The following is a 19,094-nucleotide window of genomic DNA, read 5'->3' on the forward strand; positions in this document are numbered from 1 at the left end:
AAATGTTGTGGTTGCGGTGCAGGAACGAATAGTCAGTGTGCTGTAAAATGAAACACAGAAGTGCCACACCATCAGGTAATACCCTTGTTTTACCGCTGTAGAGTGGGTTAGGCACAGACATTTGAAGCGACACCTAACCAGATCTAAACCGTTCCCCGGTGACAACATTAACGTGCCTCCAGTTCAGACTCATTAGAGGCACTGCTCTGTTATTCCAGTTGGTCCCGGTGGCAAAGTGACTGAGAAAGTGACTACTTAAACCAGCTCAGGACTCGAACCAGGCCAAATCCAGTTCTTTGCCTCGACCGGGGACTCGACCAGGCCCGGGCCAAGACTCTGGTCCGGACTGCACGGTGGCAAAGGCGGTTAGCGCTCTTGCCTCCCAAGAAGGAGATCATAGGTTTGATTCCTGGACCAGACCAACATCACATGATCTCTCTGGGTGGAGTCTGCATGTTCTCCCCGTGTTACTGTGGGTTCTCTCCGGGTTCTCCGGCTCCTCCCACCGTCCAAAGACTAAATTGGCCCTATGGACAGGTGTTGAAAATTAGCATATTCTGCTATAACACTTAAAACATTGCATCTGGCTCGTCCAATGCTATGTCCATATTAAAAAAATAAATAAAATAAAAAAGACTATGAGAATGAGTGTGTTTTGAACGTGCGATGGCTGAACCCCAAAAATGCTAGAGACTAAATTAGACTGATGATGTTGTTGTCATTGTCCTTGTCTTTGCTGCACTTTTCATTTGAACATTTGGTTTGAAGAAAGTCTTTAATGTCAATGTTTGATGATTTTTGTTTGCAGCCTTGTAATAACAATGGGGGATAATGACAAAAATAAGTCACCGATAATATTGAGATTAATCCAAAATGTGCGAGAATGGGCCTGTAATCGCATTGGGTCAAGTATTGTACCGTCATGTGTCAAATGTATTTTTGTGTGTTTTTATCAGCTCATTTTACAGCTTTTTGACTTTTATTTCAAATAGATAAACTGTATCTGCGTCTTAGTAGATGATATAAATGCTATCATAAAAAGTAAAATTTTGTAACTAAGAATGTCACAATATAAAATGTTTCTTTTATGATTATTGAGAGAAGAAACATCATGATTTAATATAACATTACTCACTGCAACACTGTGACCAAACATCAGTGAAATCCTGAACTTTTCTTTGTCGTTCCTTTATGTCCTTTCTGTATGAGATGGAACATTACATTTAGGTTTAGTAAATGAGTAAGAGTTTGACTTGGAATGACTCAACTTTGCTTCTAAAATGGTCTCTAATTATTGTTTTTTCCTTATCATAACCTAAAACACCAAGATTATCGACCAATAAAATAATCTTCTTGACTTTCCCATTCGTAGCGGGCTAAAACAGTTCGGCGCTTCACAACTTCCCATTACCTGATTTCTGGAGTTATCAGATTATTGAAATGTCATGTAAACCGTTACATTTGTCATGAGTGATGCGATTGTTTTCTGATTGTTCACATCTGCGCAGGTTTTGACAAGGAATATTACTAAACGAATAAAGGGCAAAATGACATGGCAAAAGGCAAAAATGAAAGAGAAGATGTAAAAGATTGAAAGAGTTATTTGACAATTCTGTGTATTTTGTCTTCCAAATAAAGGACGATAATGACAAAAATGAATATCTCATTTTTTTTTGGCGTATCACGATAAACGATATCAAGTCAATCCAACGGAAATGTGTTAAAAATGTGACTTTAAACGTGTTCGTTGAGGTTCAGTGATCAAACAAATGTGAAACGTTGGTCAAAATCATTACAACAATGCAGTAATTTCACCCAGTGCCATTAATTTTTAATTTTTTTTCACTTTTTCCTCATTTATTTTTTAGCATTTTTCACAACTCAATAGTCAAATTTTGCATTTCCTCAAAACAACATTCATAATAATCCAAACGCTGATTCCAAATACAAAATCCATTGATCCACCGCCACGTGACTATCCCATTTCTTTCGAGTAAACACACACCAAAAATCTGATTATTGGGTCATCGGATTCTTCTGGTTATCCGATTTCTTACCGGCCACGTAAAAATCACCCATTTTTTTTAAACCTCCGATCGCCATCGAACCCAACGAGAAACTGTTGAGAAATGGGTCAGTGCCACAAAGCGAAAAGACTGTTCGGCGCCGAGGAATTACGACTCGAGAAAACGGCACGACTTACGGAGATCTAATGACACTGGCAGTAAAACACTTGAGTATAAGGATTAGACCTAAAGCAGATAATGCTTTTTGCCATGCTCGTATGCGGCTCACATCACAGGAAAATAGGCCAAAAATGAAATGGAAGTTATTATGTGGAGAGAGGGGGGAGAGGCACGTTTAGTCACAAAAAAGCTGCCAGGAAATGCAAATACATACACGGGAAGCTGTTTCCTCCTGATTTGATTTCGCCGACTGCCACTGGGTTCATATTTGGCGTTTTTATATTAATGAACATTTATTGATTTTGGCATTTGCTGTGGAGGAGTCGATGTGGGTGAGGACGAGTTTGACCAGCAGGGGGCGCAGCTAGCATCCTTTTCAGTGCAAAGGGAGTTCTGGAACTTCTAAGTCATTATTATTGATGTATTCGAGTTTTTGTTTTGACAGGTTTTTCTAAAAGGAAAATCGTGCAGAAAATTGTTTGGGATGTGATATGTCTAAAAAGCGTAATTCCAATTTGGTGAAAACGTTCAGGTTTTGTAATTAGGGAAGTCAAAATGTTTTGGTTGATTTGTAACTGAGTTTATTCAGTTCACAATACGACTGTGAGAACTGAACAATAATCACGTGTGTGGGCAGCAACAATGAGTCAATTCAATCAGTTCAATCTTTCTAAAAATTAAAACTACACAAATGGCTGATTATGTGACAATATCTTTTAACCTCATTAACATATAACTTTTTCTTTCACAAAGTTTTCTTTCATGAAGCTAGTTAGGAATGGTAATCAATTAGGCTGTTTGGTTTGGGGCGGCAACTATTAATTGACTAATTGTGTGGACCAAAATAAATTATAACCCTAATTGTAAAGACATGTAAAGAGTTAATAAACAAACAAACACATATTTTTTTTTTATAACAAAGACGGTTGTACTATTTAATCAAAATGTTAAAAAGAATAAAGTGTCTAATTTGAATCAATAATACACTTTCTATGTACATTTTCTCTAACTAGAACCCTTCACCATAACTTAATTTGGTCGATAAAGTATTTAAAAAGCCTTAACGTACAATAAAAAAAACAACTAACTAACGAGTCGACGTCCACAACAGTCGTTAGCTCGTCCACTAAAAAAAACAACTAACTAACGAGTCGACGTCCACAACAGTCGTTAGCTCGTCCACGGAGCCGACAACAATCACGAAAAAAACGCAAAAAATCGTCACGTTTCCTAATCACAATCACAATTTGACATGGTGGCGTCGCTAATTGACACATCGATCTCATTAAACTGCGACGTGTCCGGCTCGCGCGCTCCGAACGATCCCGGAAACCCACCGGAACCGCGCGCGTAATGTTCGGCGCATTTCGGCTCAATTTCAACAAGTGGTTCCTTCCTCCCTCTCGCCCCCCCCCCCGCGCACCGCACCTGGTTAATAAGCTCTGAGGAGGAGGAGGAGGGGGGGCGAGACCATGGCGGGGGGGGGGGGGGGGGGGACAGGTCCGTGACGCTCCCAGACCGATGACATCACCAGTCAGTCAAAGCCCTCGCGGTGGGACGGACGCGCGCAATTGGCTCCGCGCGCCGCACGCTCGCGCCGACACCAGGAAGCGGGAGAAGCACTAGTTGTTTGGAGCGGCGGGGCACTTCACTTCACGCGCGCCGCCGGAGGAGAAGGAGATACACCGCGCGCACTCGCACTCACACCTGACCCTGCGAGGAGGAACCACCACAGGAACCGCACAGGGGCCACACGGGAACCACTACCGGGGACTCTCGACTCGGTTTACACTGCGAGAGGGACGCGCTCCGAACCCCGCAGACTTGTGACCTACCTGCCGCGGCGCGTTCGTCCGCTTGTTTATTTGTTTGTGTGCTTGTTTGTTTGTTTGTTTGCGGCAAGTTTTCGACGCCGCCGCGAGGAGAAAGCGACGACGCGCGGTGTGTTGTGACCGTGTTTTTTTGTTGGTTGGGAGCTGCCATGGAGGGACACGTTCGCCGCCGCGTTTGGTTCGGATGTGGCGGACCGGTCGCGCCGCTCTGCCTCCTCGTCCTGCTCGTCCTGGCTCTCGCTCACGGTGAGTCCCGCAAACGAACCCGCACAAACTTATCGCGTTGTCTATGGTGTTTTTTTTTTCCCCGGTGTGCCGCGCGCTCAAAGGTCACTAAACCCCGGAGAAGCCCGTGCGCCACCTGTCAGTCACGGCATGATTAAAACACAGGTGTGCGCGCGCGCGCTCTGACGTCGCACCGCGGGCGTTGGAACTACAGTAGTTGCAAGAAGGTGCTCGTTATGGCGCTTATCGCGGTGTGAGTCGATGTGCGTGTGTTTGGTTTCAGTTTTGTGAGACTTATCGTGGTTTTGGCAAGAGTTTCGGTCAGTGACTCAACGGCCATGTTTAGTCTTTTAAGGTGTGGCTTGTTTTGTGTGTGTGTGTGTGTGTGTGTGTGTGCGTGCGAGTCCTACCTGTGTGTGTGTGTGTGTGTGTGCGCGCGCGCGAGTCCTACCTGTGTGTGTGTGTGTGTGTGCGCGCGCGAGTCCTACCTGTGTGTGTGTGTGTGTGTGTGTGTGTGTGTGTGCGCGCGCGAGTCCTACCTGTGTGTGTGTGTGTGTGTGTGTGTGTGCGCGCGCGCGAGTCCTACCTGTGTGTGTGTGTGTGTGTGTGTGTGTGTGTGCGCGCGCGCGAGTCCTACCTGTGTGTGTGTGTGTGTGTGTGTGTGTGTGTGTGTGTGTGCGCGCGAGTCCTACCTGTGTGTGTGTGTGTGTGTGTGTGTGTGTGTGTGTGCGCGCGAGTCCTACCTGTGCGCGTGTGTGCGTGTCCTACGTGTGTGTGTGTGTGTGTGTCCTACGTGTGTGTGTGTCCTACGTGTTGTCCTACGTGTGTGTGTGCGTGTCCTACGTGTGTGCGTGTCCTACGTGTGTGCGTGTCCTACGTGTGTGTGTGCGTGTCCTACGTGTGTGTGTGTGTGTGTGTCCTACCTGTGTGTGTGTGTGTGTGTGTGTCCTACCTGTGTCGCTGCTGCTGCTGGAGTTTCATGTTCCAACACTGTTACTGCTGCTGCTGGTGGCTTCTATTGAGTCACTCGCTGCCCCATTTAGCCCGTGTCCTTGGTCCCTTTTCCCCGCGAGGCTCCTTCGCAGCCTTTTCTCTTCTCCCTTCTGTCCTCGCATCATCTTTGATTATTTACACTTCACTTGCGTTAAATGGAACAGCGAGTTTGAGCTCTTAATGGACAGAAATGAAAGCGTGGCTCAGCTTCTGTCTGCCTGCGTGAGCCGTGCATTTGCAGATGGGTGTGTTTTTTTGAGCAGAAGTTTGACTGTCAGGCTCGGTGAAGGCTTTGACACACGTGACGAGGCGCCCCGCTGTCAGCTTCATCACAGGAACGACAGGATTCCCGCTCCAATCACGTTATTATTTTGATTTTTGGAAAGATTAAGTCAGAAATGAGTTTTCGTTCATCTACAGGTGTCGAATTCAATCTGACTCTGGCTTTGTGTTTGTGTAACCTTTCTGGTGGGGGGTGGGCCACCTAATTGTCTCCATGGAGATGATATTGCTTTGCCTGGGATTTTGCGCAGTGAGGCGTTAAACTGCTTTATCTTGTGTTTATTCAGTGACTTGTGTTTGTTGTGTTGCTTTTAATGGCAGTCGATTAAAAATGTGCATTTACTGCCATAGTCTGTAGTTGTACGTCTTCTGTAGTGGTACGTCTTGAGTAGTGGTACGTCTTGAGTAGTGGTACGTCTTGAGTAGTGGTACGTCTTGAGTAGTGGTACGTCTTGAGTAGTGGTACGTCTTGAGTAGTGGTACGTCTTGAGTAGTGGTACGTCTTGAGTAGTGGTACGTCTTGAGTAGTGGTACGTCTTGAGTAGTGGTACGTCTTGAGTAGTGGTACGTCTTGAGTAGTGGTACGTCTTGAGTAGTGGTACGTCTTGAGTAGTGGTACGTCTTGAGTAGTGGTACGTCTTGAGTAGTCGTACGTCTTGAGTAGTCGTACGTCTTGAGTAGTCGTACGTCTTGAGTAGTCGTACGTCTTGAGTAGTCGTACGTCTTGAGTAGTCGTACGTCTTCTGTAGTTGTACGACTACAGAAGACGTACGTCTTCAAAGTGTGTTCCATGCTAACCCGCAAAAAAAGAAAGAAGGCGATATTTATGATATTACCATGACTTGTAACTTTGTCTGGTGTCATCACTTGATTGTCTCCATGGAGATGTCAAAGTTGAATGCCATACTGTGGAACATTTGAGGCAAAGCGTCTCCACAGCGACGAGCATAAAAGCTACTGTAGCTTGTGTTTTTAAATGTCTCAAAATGGGATCCACTTGCAATGAGTGCTTGGCAATATTGACACACAATGTGGTTTTACATTAACACAATTAACAATGTTCAGACAGTATTTTCACAAAGCATCAAGAATGTGCTAAAATGTGCCTGTAAATGTCTCTGAGGCTCAAGCGTCGCACAAAACGTGACGTGAACCACAAAAGTGCATAAACATCTCTTTACGCCCTTGTTTGGTGGATTACACTTTACACGTTCTGACTCTTGTGTAAAAGTTTGAATCATGAATGACTTTCTTGACATTCTCCAAAAAACAATTGAGATGCGCTCGCGATTAAAGTGACAGGTTGGACCACTCATTGAATCTAAACGCTGTTGAGATAAATATATTTAGAATTTTGCTAAAAAATGTCATCCCAGAATCGCAATTTTTTTAGGTTTATAATTTCACTTTCTGTTCCTGTAATTGACATCACACCAGGAAATGACACTGGGGCAAAAAGTCATCTAATGTCACAATTTATTTTATTTGACAAGTAAAAATATATGAGGGTGACTTTGTTTTGTTGAATTAATGTTTAAAGAGTCAAAAAAGTTGTTTGTTTTGTGTTAATTCTGCATAAACTTTGTCTGGAATGAGTGTCCCTGGTGTGATGTCACTTCCTGTAATTTTCTACAAATTTGTCAACGTTTTCTCCACAAATACCTGCTTGATTGGTGCAAAACTATTATGTATATGTACAGTCAAAGTGGGAAATTGTAAAAGCCTGTCACGCTTACTGTAAACAATAACCCTGAACCACTCCCACGACGCTTCCAACAAGGCGGTATCCTGTCACCGCATTACCATTGGCACAGGTGAAACGCGAGGTGTTTTCCAAGCGTGCGCCTTCGCTCAGGTGTCGCCATCGGCTACGGCAGCAGCAGGTGCACAAGTCTCAACTGAAACTAAAAAAAAAAAAAGAGGCAAAACTCGAATGAACGCAGAGATTCCTGGCGTGCTTTTAACCTCATTAACATATGAATGCGCGCGGCGGCGAGAGAACCGGAGCAACATTTCCAGGCTTCCTTTACCGGGTTAGCTATTTGTTTTGTGTCGTAATTAGGGCAAGTATGTAGGACTCGCACTCTCGCTGGCGCTGGCTCTGCTACAGTACGCATTTTCTTTCCTTTCTTTCCTTTCTTTTTCCCCCCCGCTGCCGTGTCGTTGATTGTGGCTCGCTTTAATCACGACTCGTAACGTAAGCAGGCTTTTCTCTTGACTTATTCATGCCTTTCTTTGCCCCTTATCATTTCATCGAACGTAAAGTGCTCTTTAAGGGAACGAAAGCAACGCAGAGGGAAACAAAACAAAAGATTATACATATTTATGAGCGGGAGCGAGAGGGGAAGAAATAATAACAATAATGATAATAACGCCGCACGACGCCGAAAACGAAAGACTTTGATTCGAGACGCGAACTCTCACCCGCGTTTTGGTTAATGGTTAAGCAGGACGAGTTAAGTGCATTTGTTCAACTTTGTGTTACTTGTCGGCGGTTCGGTTTATTTTATACTTTTTAAAAAAACGCTCTTGACAGTAAAAGTACTAACTCCCACGTTCCGTCTCGCCGTGAAAGTTGCAATTTACCTCCCGTCAAAGTTTCTTCTTTTTAATGTTCGAAAGGTAGTTTTTAAATACAGGCCTTTGTTAAAAAATGTGTATTGCCGGAGTTTCAGCAGAAGTTTTCAAGGGCGCCGCATGAATAAACCCCACCAAAAAAGATGTACCGTATTTTCCGGAGTATAAGTCTCACTGGAGAATAAGTCGCACCAGCCAAAAAATGCATACTAGAGAAGAAAAAAACATAAGTTGCACTGGAGTATGAAATGCGGTTGCAAGTGTGAAAATAACAAATATCACATAAGTCGCTCCGGAGTACAAATAGAAATATAATAAGTATGAGTCGCACCCCGGCCAAAACGATGAAAAAAGGTGCAAGTCCGGAAAATACGGTACATGGGTTAGAAAAGACTTTTATCAGACCGTCGATCTTAAAGGTGCGCTGCGTAACTGCTCTAGGGCTCGTTCCCTCGGCGATGTTCACAATTTGCCTCGAACGCGCAGCACGTACAAACATTTCTTGCGTTTGTCTCGTCGCAGGTCTCTTTATCGCTCGAAAGTCGTGCGTTCTTACAGCGAAGTGTGTTTTTAAACCTCTTCCTCAGAGACAAAGGCGCGGCAGACCTTCCCACCGGGAAAGCTTTCGCGGTGCAACCTTTTTGCTTCGGTTGTGTCTTGAATCCAGAAGAGTTTTTTTAGTTGATTTATCGGTTGAAAATGTCTTGGTTGACTCAGTTTTATATTAGAATTAATATGAATTTAAAAGCGCTGCAGCAGAAAAAGGACATCATGGCATGCGTTAGCGGCGGTTCTGTGGCTGACCGCACAGTTTGATCCGCCTTTCCTCTGCATAATGGTTACATGGTTATTTCAGCGCACAATTCAAACTGTTTTGTGAGTTTGTGTCAGCGCCGCGCCACGTTTTCTTTTCATGTATTTAATTGAGGCACAGAGCGTGACTTTTGGAACCTATAACCCTGAAAATCCAGTCAAATCTCATTAAATGTGAAGGAGTCTCGTCGCATACGCAAACGTTCCAATGCTAGATGACACAAAGTATTGATTTATTGAATTCGAGTCTGTTTACCCCATATTTAGCAATGCGGCGGAGGAGGTTCGGGAAGTTATATTATTATATTATGACAGTTTTTGTCAACAGTCTAGAATATTTCTGTCAAAAGTTTTTTGAAGGTTGGCGAGTCAAACCTCTCGAAGCTGTCATTCCGGAAAGCAATGCCAAAAACGTTCAAAATTGTGAGGCCAAAGCTGCGAATTGTACTCTGCAGTTTATTTTATGGTGCAGTCCGTAAAATCTACTTTAAATCACTTTTTGAGAAGCCAATATACAGTTGTACATTGACACATGTACATTTTGTCTTTATTACTAAACAACGAAAGAAATACTCAAAATCCCTCGCCACATTTTAGTCATCTCTCAACTGATTGATCACATTTGTAGTACTTAGGTGTTTTTGTTAGTATTATTCTGCTCCTTTCGTCCCTTTACAGTTTCCATACACACAGTGAGTTACTCTAACTCCTCCATAAACTAGACACAAATCTCATCTCGTCCCGTTCCTCGCGGCGTTTCCCTGCACTCAAACCGAGCCCCAACCCCCCTCAAATTAAAGTTGCGAGGAGCCGGACGATGCGGGTCAGAAAGGCTTGTCCCCGTCGCCATGGAGATGTTTTTATTAGACAAGGAGGGGGGCTTTAGGGAGGGGACGTTTTGGGAGAGACGAGGGAGCTCTGCTATTGTCTTTATGGCTGAGTAAGCGGCGCGCTGGCCAGCATTCGGGGTCAGGGCCGGGGGAGGGCATCCAGCTCACTCACTCTACTCCACTCACTCACTTCACTTCACTTCACTCCTTCTCTCCTTCACTCCCTCCCTCACTCCTCCTCCTCTGCTGTTCACTGTACTCAAACGCCAGCCTTTATGAATCACCACCAACAGATTGCAGGTTTCCCACACGTTTTAGAGTCAGCTGTGAGTAATGCGTTATAAATACCACTGGCATCTTACACAATATACAGTAGTTTATGTACAGAATATACAGTAAAGTACACAAGTTTATGTACAGAATATACGGTAAAGTACACAAGTTCTTGTACACATTATACAGTAAAGTACACAAGTTCTTGTACACATTATACAGTAAAGTACACAAGTTCTCTTACACATTATACGGTAAAGTGCACAAGTTCTCGTACACATTATACGGTAAAGTGCACAAGTTCTCGTACACATTATACGGTAAAGTGCACAAGTTCTCGTACACATTATACGGTAAAGTGCACAAGTTCTCGTACACATTATACGGTAAAGTGCACAAGTTCTCGTACACATTATACGGTAAAGTGCACAAGTTCTCGTACACATTATACGGTAAAGTGCACAAGTTCTCGTACACATTATACGGTAAAGTGCACAAGTTCTCGTACACATTATACGGTAAAGTGCACAAGTTCTCGTACACATTATACGGTAAAGTGCACAAGTTCTCGTATACATTATACGGTAAAGTGCACAAGTTCTCGTATACATTATACGGTAAAGTGCACAAGTTCTCGTACACATTATACGGTAAAGTGCACAAGTTCTCGTACACATTATACGGTAAAGTGCACAAGTTCTCGTATACATTATACGGTAAAGTGCACAAGTTCTCGTATACATTATACGGTAAAGTGCACAAGTTCTCGTACACATTATAGCGTTTCAGAGGTGGAAAGGTGACGTTTCAAAGCAGAGCGACTCAAACAGCCAAGAAACGGTTACTTTTAAGCGGAGAGCGACAACCTTCTTCAACTATCTTGTCGCGAGTGCCAGATTTGCTTTTCATCTTGTTTTAAAAGTGTTTGGCTTCTGTTCAAAGTGTGCGTTTTAAACCGGTCCAGGAGCCTCAGCGTTTGAAAGAAACCTGAAATATGAACCGCTGAACGAATACGAGGAATACTTTCAGGACCCGTTTATAGAGTAGAAAAGGAGAGGAGATCTTGTTTGCATAATTGCATTTTTAACCGTTCAAATTGTAGTTTGTGATGTTCTGTATCTCGCAACCCAACTTTTTAAGCCCGTTTAAAATGTATAGCGCTGTGTAGTCAGCTGAACTTTTATCACGATTGCACATCAAAAGTGAAAAAGGCCGTCAAAACCTCGACCAAAACCACCTATTGATTCTGTAGCAGCTTTTAAAACGCACAATTCCTCCTGTATAATAACTTTTGATGACACATCTCTTTTATATACTGATAAAAGATAAAAAAGATAGGCTGTGGTCGACTAAATATGCTGCTGCCCGTACATCGATTCATGTTAAATCCATGATCTGACCAAAACTGCGCTCACGCGACCACATGAAAAAGAAGTAGCAGAACACTCGTTGTGCATTCGGATGTAAAAAGAGAGATACAAACTCAAATATCGCTCTTAAAACTCTCAGTTCGCTCACTCCACGTCTGCTCTTTCCTGCCATTGTCCATTTAACTCGTTACAATCCCAATAAAATGGTTTAAAACACATTTGTTCGACCGACACTCCATCAACCAATTCATCGACTAAGCGACTAAAAGCTTTCAGTCCTGATTGTCATTATATTCTTTCATAAGTAACGAGGCGGATCTGTGTTCCATTAATGAATCGATACGCTGAAGATGGCGAGTGCAATCAATTCCTTTTTAGACGACTATAATCTGAGTGTGCAAAGTTTTAATTGCGCAATCCTAATTTGTCCGTTGCAGATTAGAGCGGTGACGGGCCCCTGTGGTTCCCCCTCCCCCGCCCGCCCACTATACAGGGCCCTCGTTCTGTTTTTTTTTATTTTTTTTTATCCTGAAGCTGCGCCTCATTCCTCCGTGTCCAGCCTTTTGTTTTGAGTGGCAGGTCGTAGCCATGGTTTAGCTCCAGACATGCGCCGCCCCCTGCTCCCCGCCCGGGACCCAAGGCCACGCTCTTTGACGGGAACCGCATGGAAACGGCGGGCAGGAAAAAGGCACATGTGACCTCACTGTGGGCGGCGGCCGCGCTGACTCGACCGCGGACAGCCTGTGACGCCGCAAAAATCTGTTCAGTATCGAGCAGAAAGGCTGGATTGGGATTGCAGTTAGATTTGACGTTTGTCTTTTCATATCCAGTTGAGTTTGGCGACCGATAAAACGTTTTACAGCTGGATGCAGTAAGCACACAGCAATCTCATTTTGTCACACAGTTTCACACTATAATTTAGAGTACATATTACACACTGATATTTCAGGTTTTGCTAAACATTTTGCACTATTTGTCCCCAGTTTTTGTAACGTTTATAATGTTACTTCCTGGTTGGACATGATCAGCAAATATGACATGGGTAGAGATGATTCCACAACTGTTACACAGCAACCAGACTGTAAACAAGAGCCCAAATTCATATAAATTACTCAAGTTATGATTTCATAAACAATATACTTGATAACCCCTTTTATTTTGTCCAATGAGCGTTTAAACTGTCTGAAAAATGTCAGTTTTGTGTAAATTGTCTGTGTTTTTCAATGGCACGTCGCACATTGATGACATCAGAGGGACTTTTAGAACTCGGCTCTACTTCCTGCAATTTTAAAGTTTATTGTTCAAAATGTCTTGATAAACTAAAGTAAAACTATAATAAATATTTACCACAGGTTCCATACCACTAAATTAAAGTCGTAATTAAAAAATCACAAGAGGCTTCATACAAACTTTAAGGGGGTAAAAACGAGTCCCTGTAGCGCACACAGTCCAAATATATATGAGTTCTAAAATCTGATCCTAATACATTATAAAGCTAGTAACAAATAGATTGTCTAAAATGAATCACTTATGGCTCATTTTTAAGTTTATAATTTCACTCAATGTTTAGAGAGTCCAAAGTTGTTTCTTTGTGACAATTCTGCATAAACTTGAGTGTCCCTAGTGTGATGGCACTTCCTGTTATTTTCAACCTATTTTTTACACTTTAAGTACAAATGCAAACAACACACTGTCCGCCCAAAGGTACACGGAAGAGACGGAGCGAACGCACCGCAACAAATGAACCGCAACAAATGAACCGCTCAGAGTCCGTCAAATGGAATGGAACTTGTTGCAACACTGCACAAAAGATCTGATCTCTTCACGCAGCTCGGAGCCCGTCCCGAGTTTGCACACATCACGACACACGCACGCACATGCCTAACACGCACATGCCTAACACGCACATGCCTCACACGCACATGCCTCACACGCACATGCCTCACACGCACATGCCTCACACGCACATGCCTAACACGCACACGCCTCACACGCACACGCCTCACACGCACACGCCTCACACGCACACGCCTCACACGCACACGCCTCACACGCACACGCCTCACACGCACACGCCTCACACGCACACGCACGAGCAGCAGTATCACGGAGAGGAGGAGGCTGGACAGAGTCATCAAGAAGTCCAGCTCCGTCCTGGGCTGGACTCGGTGCAGGAGGTGGGGGACAGAAGGGTCCTGGCTAGATTCACATCTATGCTTGACCATGAGTGTCGCCTCCTGCAGGACACTCTGTCCGCTCTGGAGAGCAGCTTCAGTGAGACTGATCCACCCTCGCTGTGTGAAGGAAAGGTTTCGCAGGTCTTTCCTTCTGCTGCTGTCAGACTTTATAACAAACACTGTTAGTACTGAACACTCGCAATACTGACCTAACCATGTGCAATTACTGTGAAATTCATGTGCAATCCATGTGCCGTCGTGTCACATTCAATGGTATTTATTTATTTTTATCTTTATTTTTCCCCTCCATCCCTTGTTGGGAAATGGGAGGTTTTGTCTATGGGAGTTTTTGTTTATAGGCGATCTTCTACTGAGTGTTTTTCAAACTTCCCATAAGTGATCTGTTCTTTTCTTCTGTATCTGCCTCTGTATCTACCTGCGTTGCATCAATGACATTTCCCCATGTGGGACAATAAAGGAATATCTTATCTTATCTTATAAAACATGCACACGCGCGCGCACGCGCGCATAAAACACACACGCGCACACGCATAAAACACGCACACACGCTCTTCCTTTTGGGCGACGTGTTTGTACAGTTGTTTCAGGCGTTGCTCCCTCCACATGGAGCAGCATGTAGTGAACAGCACGTGGTGAACACCTCGGCCTCTGCCAGTGCCAGTGCCATTCATCATGGAGCAGAGAAGTAGAAGTGTCTATTAGCCCGAGTGTAATTGATGGATGTCGCCGCGCGTTATCCCTCTGTCCTCCCTAATGAAACGGGCAAAAGCAAGTCCGTTAGAGTCTCATTAGTCCCAGCGGAGTCAGGGTTTCGCTCAGAGTTTGGCTTTCGTGTTAATTGTGTTCGGTCAGCTCCGCCGTCGTTATGCAAATGAGGGGGGGGGGGGGGGGGGCGGGCGGGGGGGGGGGGGGGCGGGGGGCGGGCGGGGGGGGGGGGCGGGCGGGGCGGGGGGAGCGGTGCGCCAACACGAGGCGAGCGGACCGTAAATATTCAATTAGGCCCGATGTTCTTGACTCAAGTGAATCTCTCTCTGTCTCTCTCTTTCTCTTTTTTTTCTCTTTTCTCTCTCTTTCTCTCTCTGTCTCTCTCTCTCTCTCTCTCTCTCTCTCTCTGTCTGTTTTTATCTCTGTCTTTGTGTCTCTTTCTTTTTTTTCTCCTTTTTCTCTCTTTCTCTCTCTCTCTCTCTCTCTGTTTCTCTTTCTGTTTCTCTCTCTCTGGCTCTCTCTGGCTCTCTCTGGCTCTCTCTGGCGCTCTCTGTCTCTGTCTCTGTCTCTGTCTCTGTCTCTGTCTCTCTCTCACTCACTCACTCACTCACTCACACACACAAAAACCTTCTGATACTTCTTAAACCAGTTGATTATTCATTTGTCATTGTTCATTTCACAGAACTAAATAAAACGTGACATTTTTAGAAGCGAAAATAAGTGATTTCAAGTCGATAAACTCAAATGTAAAGTCTTTGATTTGATAACCGTCGATCATGTAACTGTGCCTTTCGTACACGTGCGGCGACCCTCCTCAAACCCCCTCGTCGCCGACCGAACCCTATAACGCCGGCCTTTCCCCCGCGCCCGTTTACCCGCCGCGCTCGCACACTAACGACGCCGTAAGTGCTCCGAAATCAAACGGCGAGGACATCACTTATGCCTTCAATATCCCGCCCCCCCGACCGCCGTCCTCTTCCTCGGCTTGATTGCTCGGAGGGACGGGTCAGGACGGCGTGGAGGTCACATCCCAGCCTCCCTCCCGCCGCGCCCCCGCACAAACACGTCTGCGTTGGGCCCGGTGGGCTGCCAGACGGCTGGAGTCGAGCTCGTCTTGATCCCGCGAAGAAAATGAGCAGAAATCCCGAGTGCCAAATGCCATTAGTGTGAAGGAGAGGGCGGGGCCAGGCCGGGGCCGGGGCCGGGGGTCTCCGAGGAGTCGATGGCTGTTTTTGGCAGTGGATTTGCAGAGATCGTGATCAAATGCTCTTTGCTTCACTCTTCTGCTGCTGCCGACTGCGTTTGGGCTGCGGTCGGTGTATCGATTGGGCTTAAAATAACCGTTTTTTTCACCCCCGTGTCTCGACTTTGAACCACGGGGCGGCGCAATTAAGCTAATTTTAATCAATATCGAGATCAGAACCGTCTCGAATTGTCAATCGTCATGTGTCAGCGTCTTTTTAATGGACAGACCGCGTAAAAGCATGTGAACAGTCACATAAAGAGAATCGCCACAGTACATTTGGACAAAGTGTCTAATTATGAATTTATGAACAATTTCCATTGTTTTGAAGATGTGCAGGAAATTATATTGTTTTTAGTCAAAATAATGCTTAAAAAGAGCTAAATTAATAGTTTAAACTTTGTAAAATGAATCACAGAGCAGAAATATCATAGTACCTTCATTTCAGACGTTTCACATTCGTCTGACATTTAAACCTGAACTAATAGCGTTTAAAGACATGTTTTGACACATTTCTGTTGGACGTAATATATATTGAGATGAATTCCCTTTTTCTTAGTATTTCCACCACTGAAGTCGCTTTACCTGCTGTTTGTGCTGCACTGAACATAATCAATAGCCACTTACTGTACTTAATCGTGTTGTAGCCTTATAGTTTTACTCATTTTCTCAACTGTTTTATTTACGTCTGTTTTTAATAGTTATTTTGGTTGAATGTGTCTATTCTCCTGGTACGTCTTATTATGGGACAAATAACTGTTCTCTAATCGCACTTTAAAGGAATAAATTGAAAATATTTTGCGTTATGTGGCACAGATCCAAAGTCTCGTCTTGTTAATGTTCAGAATTATGATTGAAAGTGACATTCAAGCCATATTTATTTTTCAGGCTAATCAAACTTTTGAACATTGTGATTGACCAATTCAAGGAAGCATATTGTGATTTATTTTTCCAGCCCTTGTCGGAGCTGACACAAATGATACTCTTGTGATTCTAATGTTGTTTTTCTGCAAAAGTGGTTTATTACTTTGAATTAACTATTTACGTGTTGATTTATTAGTTTATTTGAACTGGGGCAGTGCACATGAATCAACCTGTCTGTAAACGTGCCAGTATCCGACTCAGTTTAGCTGTCGTCCCTGGCAACGTGTGCAATGCCAGCAATACACATATACATTACATACAGTAACATTCGGATTAGCAGAAAAATATAAAGGAGTCCATATAACAACGGATTACTAATATACTGTATTTTCTGGATTATAACACCTTTTTTCATAGTTTAGCCGGGGTGCTTATACTCCAGAGCAATTTATATATGAAATTATTTGTTGTTTGACAACCACAAGAGGGCGCTCTAGGCTCTAAGCAACGCAGAAGAAGAATCTGCACTTCCTCTACCTCTGGAGTTTGTGGAGTTGTTAAGAAGTGACACAGAGGAAGAAGAATTCAATGGATTTAGTGATTTGGGGTAAAACTGATGCTTTGGTAAACTTGTTAGCATGTTCTTTATGCTATAGTTATCTGAATAACTGTTCATATGTTACGTTAACATACCAGACACTTACCACAGTTCTGTCTGTGCCTCATGTAGCTGAAGGTGTTAGCGTTAGCATACGTACACCTATTCACCATGTTCTCTCATCTCTTATTATTTTAAACTGCATTTCAAGATGAAATGTCTGTTCTTGGTCTTGGATTGTATAAAAAAAAAATGCGACTTATATGTGTTTTCTTTATTGTGCATTTTTTGGCTGGCTTATAGTCCGGAAAATACGGTTGGCTAATATGTCGACGGCAATAACAGTGGACGAGCCTGAGACTGGACGCAGACTCGTTCGAAAGGGAAAATGCAATGCTTAACTTAAATAAAAGAATCCCATGTTTGTCGTCTAAAGTGCATTATTTATCGTTTACTGTTGCATAATACGACTCACTCAAACGGGACACTTTGAGCTCTCCTTTGCGCTTTGGTCATTGCCGTAGAAAGTGACATTTGCATTCGATATCAACTCTTTCCTCGACCTTTTGCGTCGCCAGCTTTGCTCGACGGCGTAACATTTTCCTCGCGCTTGGGGCCGACTGGAATCACCGTCTCGTGATTCATTTACTCCTCCCCAATTCTGTGTTTGCTGTAACTTTACCAAAACCGTAAGCGGCCACTTCGTTATCGTCTCTAACTAGCCATATGCTTCCCCCGAAACTGAGGCTTTTAGTTTTTTTAGTTTCTTTTCGGTTACAGATTTGCCGGAGTCGCATGCCAGCAGCTTATCTCGTGTAAAAACGCTACGAGGCATGTGGCTTATTTTACCCCCCTCCCCACTCACTTCCCCTGCACTGTATTAAGCCTGCCATCGCTCCAACTCTGCATTTTCTCTTTGTCAAACCAAATGCAGATGGAATTTTGGGGAGACGCAGGTCAAAACCCTACTTTTTTTCCCGCGCTCAACGTCCATTTGAAATCCGGCCAAAAGCTCGTCTCAACATTTCTTTTAATTAAGCAGACTCTGGAGCGGCGTCGTTCGGCTGACCCGGCTCTGCGTCCGGGAGAGGAACAGGCGGCGCGAGGGAGTGTTTGGAGAGACTGCGCGGGAGTGAACCGAGTGTGATGAGCGAAGTTTTTGGAACTTCGTCTCTCCTCCTCAAAATGTACTTTTAAAAAAATATTGTGTAATTGTTTTTTTGGCGTCGGTTGTGTTTGGAGCGATTCGTTGCGTGTTCGAGTGGTTTGTTCGTCCACGTTGAGGACGCCGTCGCTCCGAAAAGCCCTGTTTCCACAGGTTTCCCGCAGACACGCCCACTTCCCTGTCGTTTCTGATTTATTTGTATTAATTGATTATGTTGGGCTCCTGCATCGTTAAGGAGCAGGTGGATATCCATGGCGTAGTTTTTACCACAAGTCGCCAAACTTGTTTCTTTCGGTCGTTTTAGCTCAATATTGAGATAAACTGCAGATGTTGTTGTAGATTATTGCTAAATGTCTAAACTACAGATAAAAGCATAATATAGTTAAGTTCTATTCACTATAATACATTTCTCAGGCTTTTGAATTAAATGGCGTGTGACAGGTTTTTACGATTTTCTAATTTTTACTTTATTTGGTGTATTTATACTTGTACATAACAAATTTGTATAAAACAATTAAGTATTTGTGGAGAAAAATCGGGAAAATAACAAAGTGACATATCTCTCTCTCTCTCTCATTCCAGTCAAAGTTTATGCAGATTTTACACAAAGAACAGTTTTTTGTTTGACTCTCTAAAACATATAACAAAATTAAGTCGCTCTCATATATTTTTTATTTGTCAAATAAACAAAATTGTGACATTAGATGAGTTTTGGCCCAGTGTTTGACATCACACTAGGAAATTACTCGACAATTACAAAAAGGAAATGAAAATATAAATCTAAAAAAATTGCTATTCTGTCATAACATTTTTATAATTTTTCAACACAATGCAAAATATGTTTATCTTAACTGCATTTTAGTTCAATGAGTCGTCCGACCGGTCAGAGGCACTTTAACTCGTCTTACCGGCAAAGTTGGCTAAGAACCAGTATGGCGGA

General features: G+C 43.6%; 1 protein-coding gene across 1 annotated transcript in view; it reads left to right on the plus strand.

Moving 5' to 3' along the window:
* The first annotated feature begins 4,148 nt into the window (after positions 1–4,148).
* The window catches only part of LOC140373940 (poliovirus receptor homolog), a 111,136-nt gene continuing 96,190 nt past the window's right edge, over positions 4,149–19,094 (plus strand). Inside the window, exon 1 of the mRNA XM_072460688.1 lies at positions 4,149–4,264. Within this exon, the coding sequence (XP_072316789.1) occupies positions 4,168–4,264 (97 nt within the window). The 5' untranslated portion in view covers positions 4,149–4,167. The remainder of the gene's footprint in view (positions 4,265–19,094) is intronic.

This window comes from Eucyclogobius newberryi, unplaced genomic scaffold (genome assembly GCF_026437365.1).
Source record: "Eucyclogobius newberryi isolate DKJ021-1_F unplaced genomic scaffold, fEucNew1.0.hap1 SCAF_3, whole genome shotgun sequence".
NCBI lineage: Eukaryota > Metazoa > Chordata > Actinopteri > Gobiiformes > Gobiidae > Eucyclogobius > Eucyclogobius newberryi.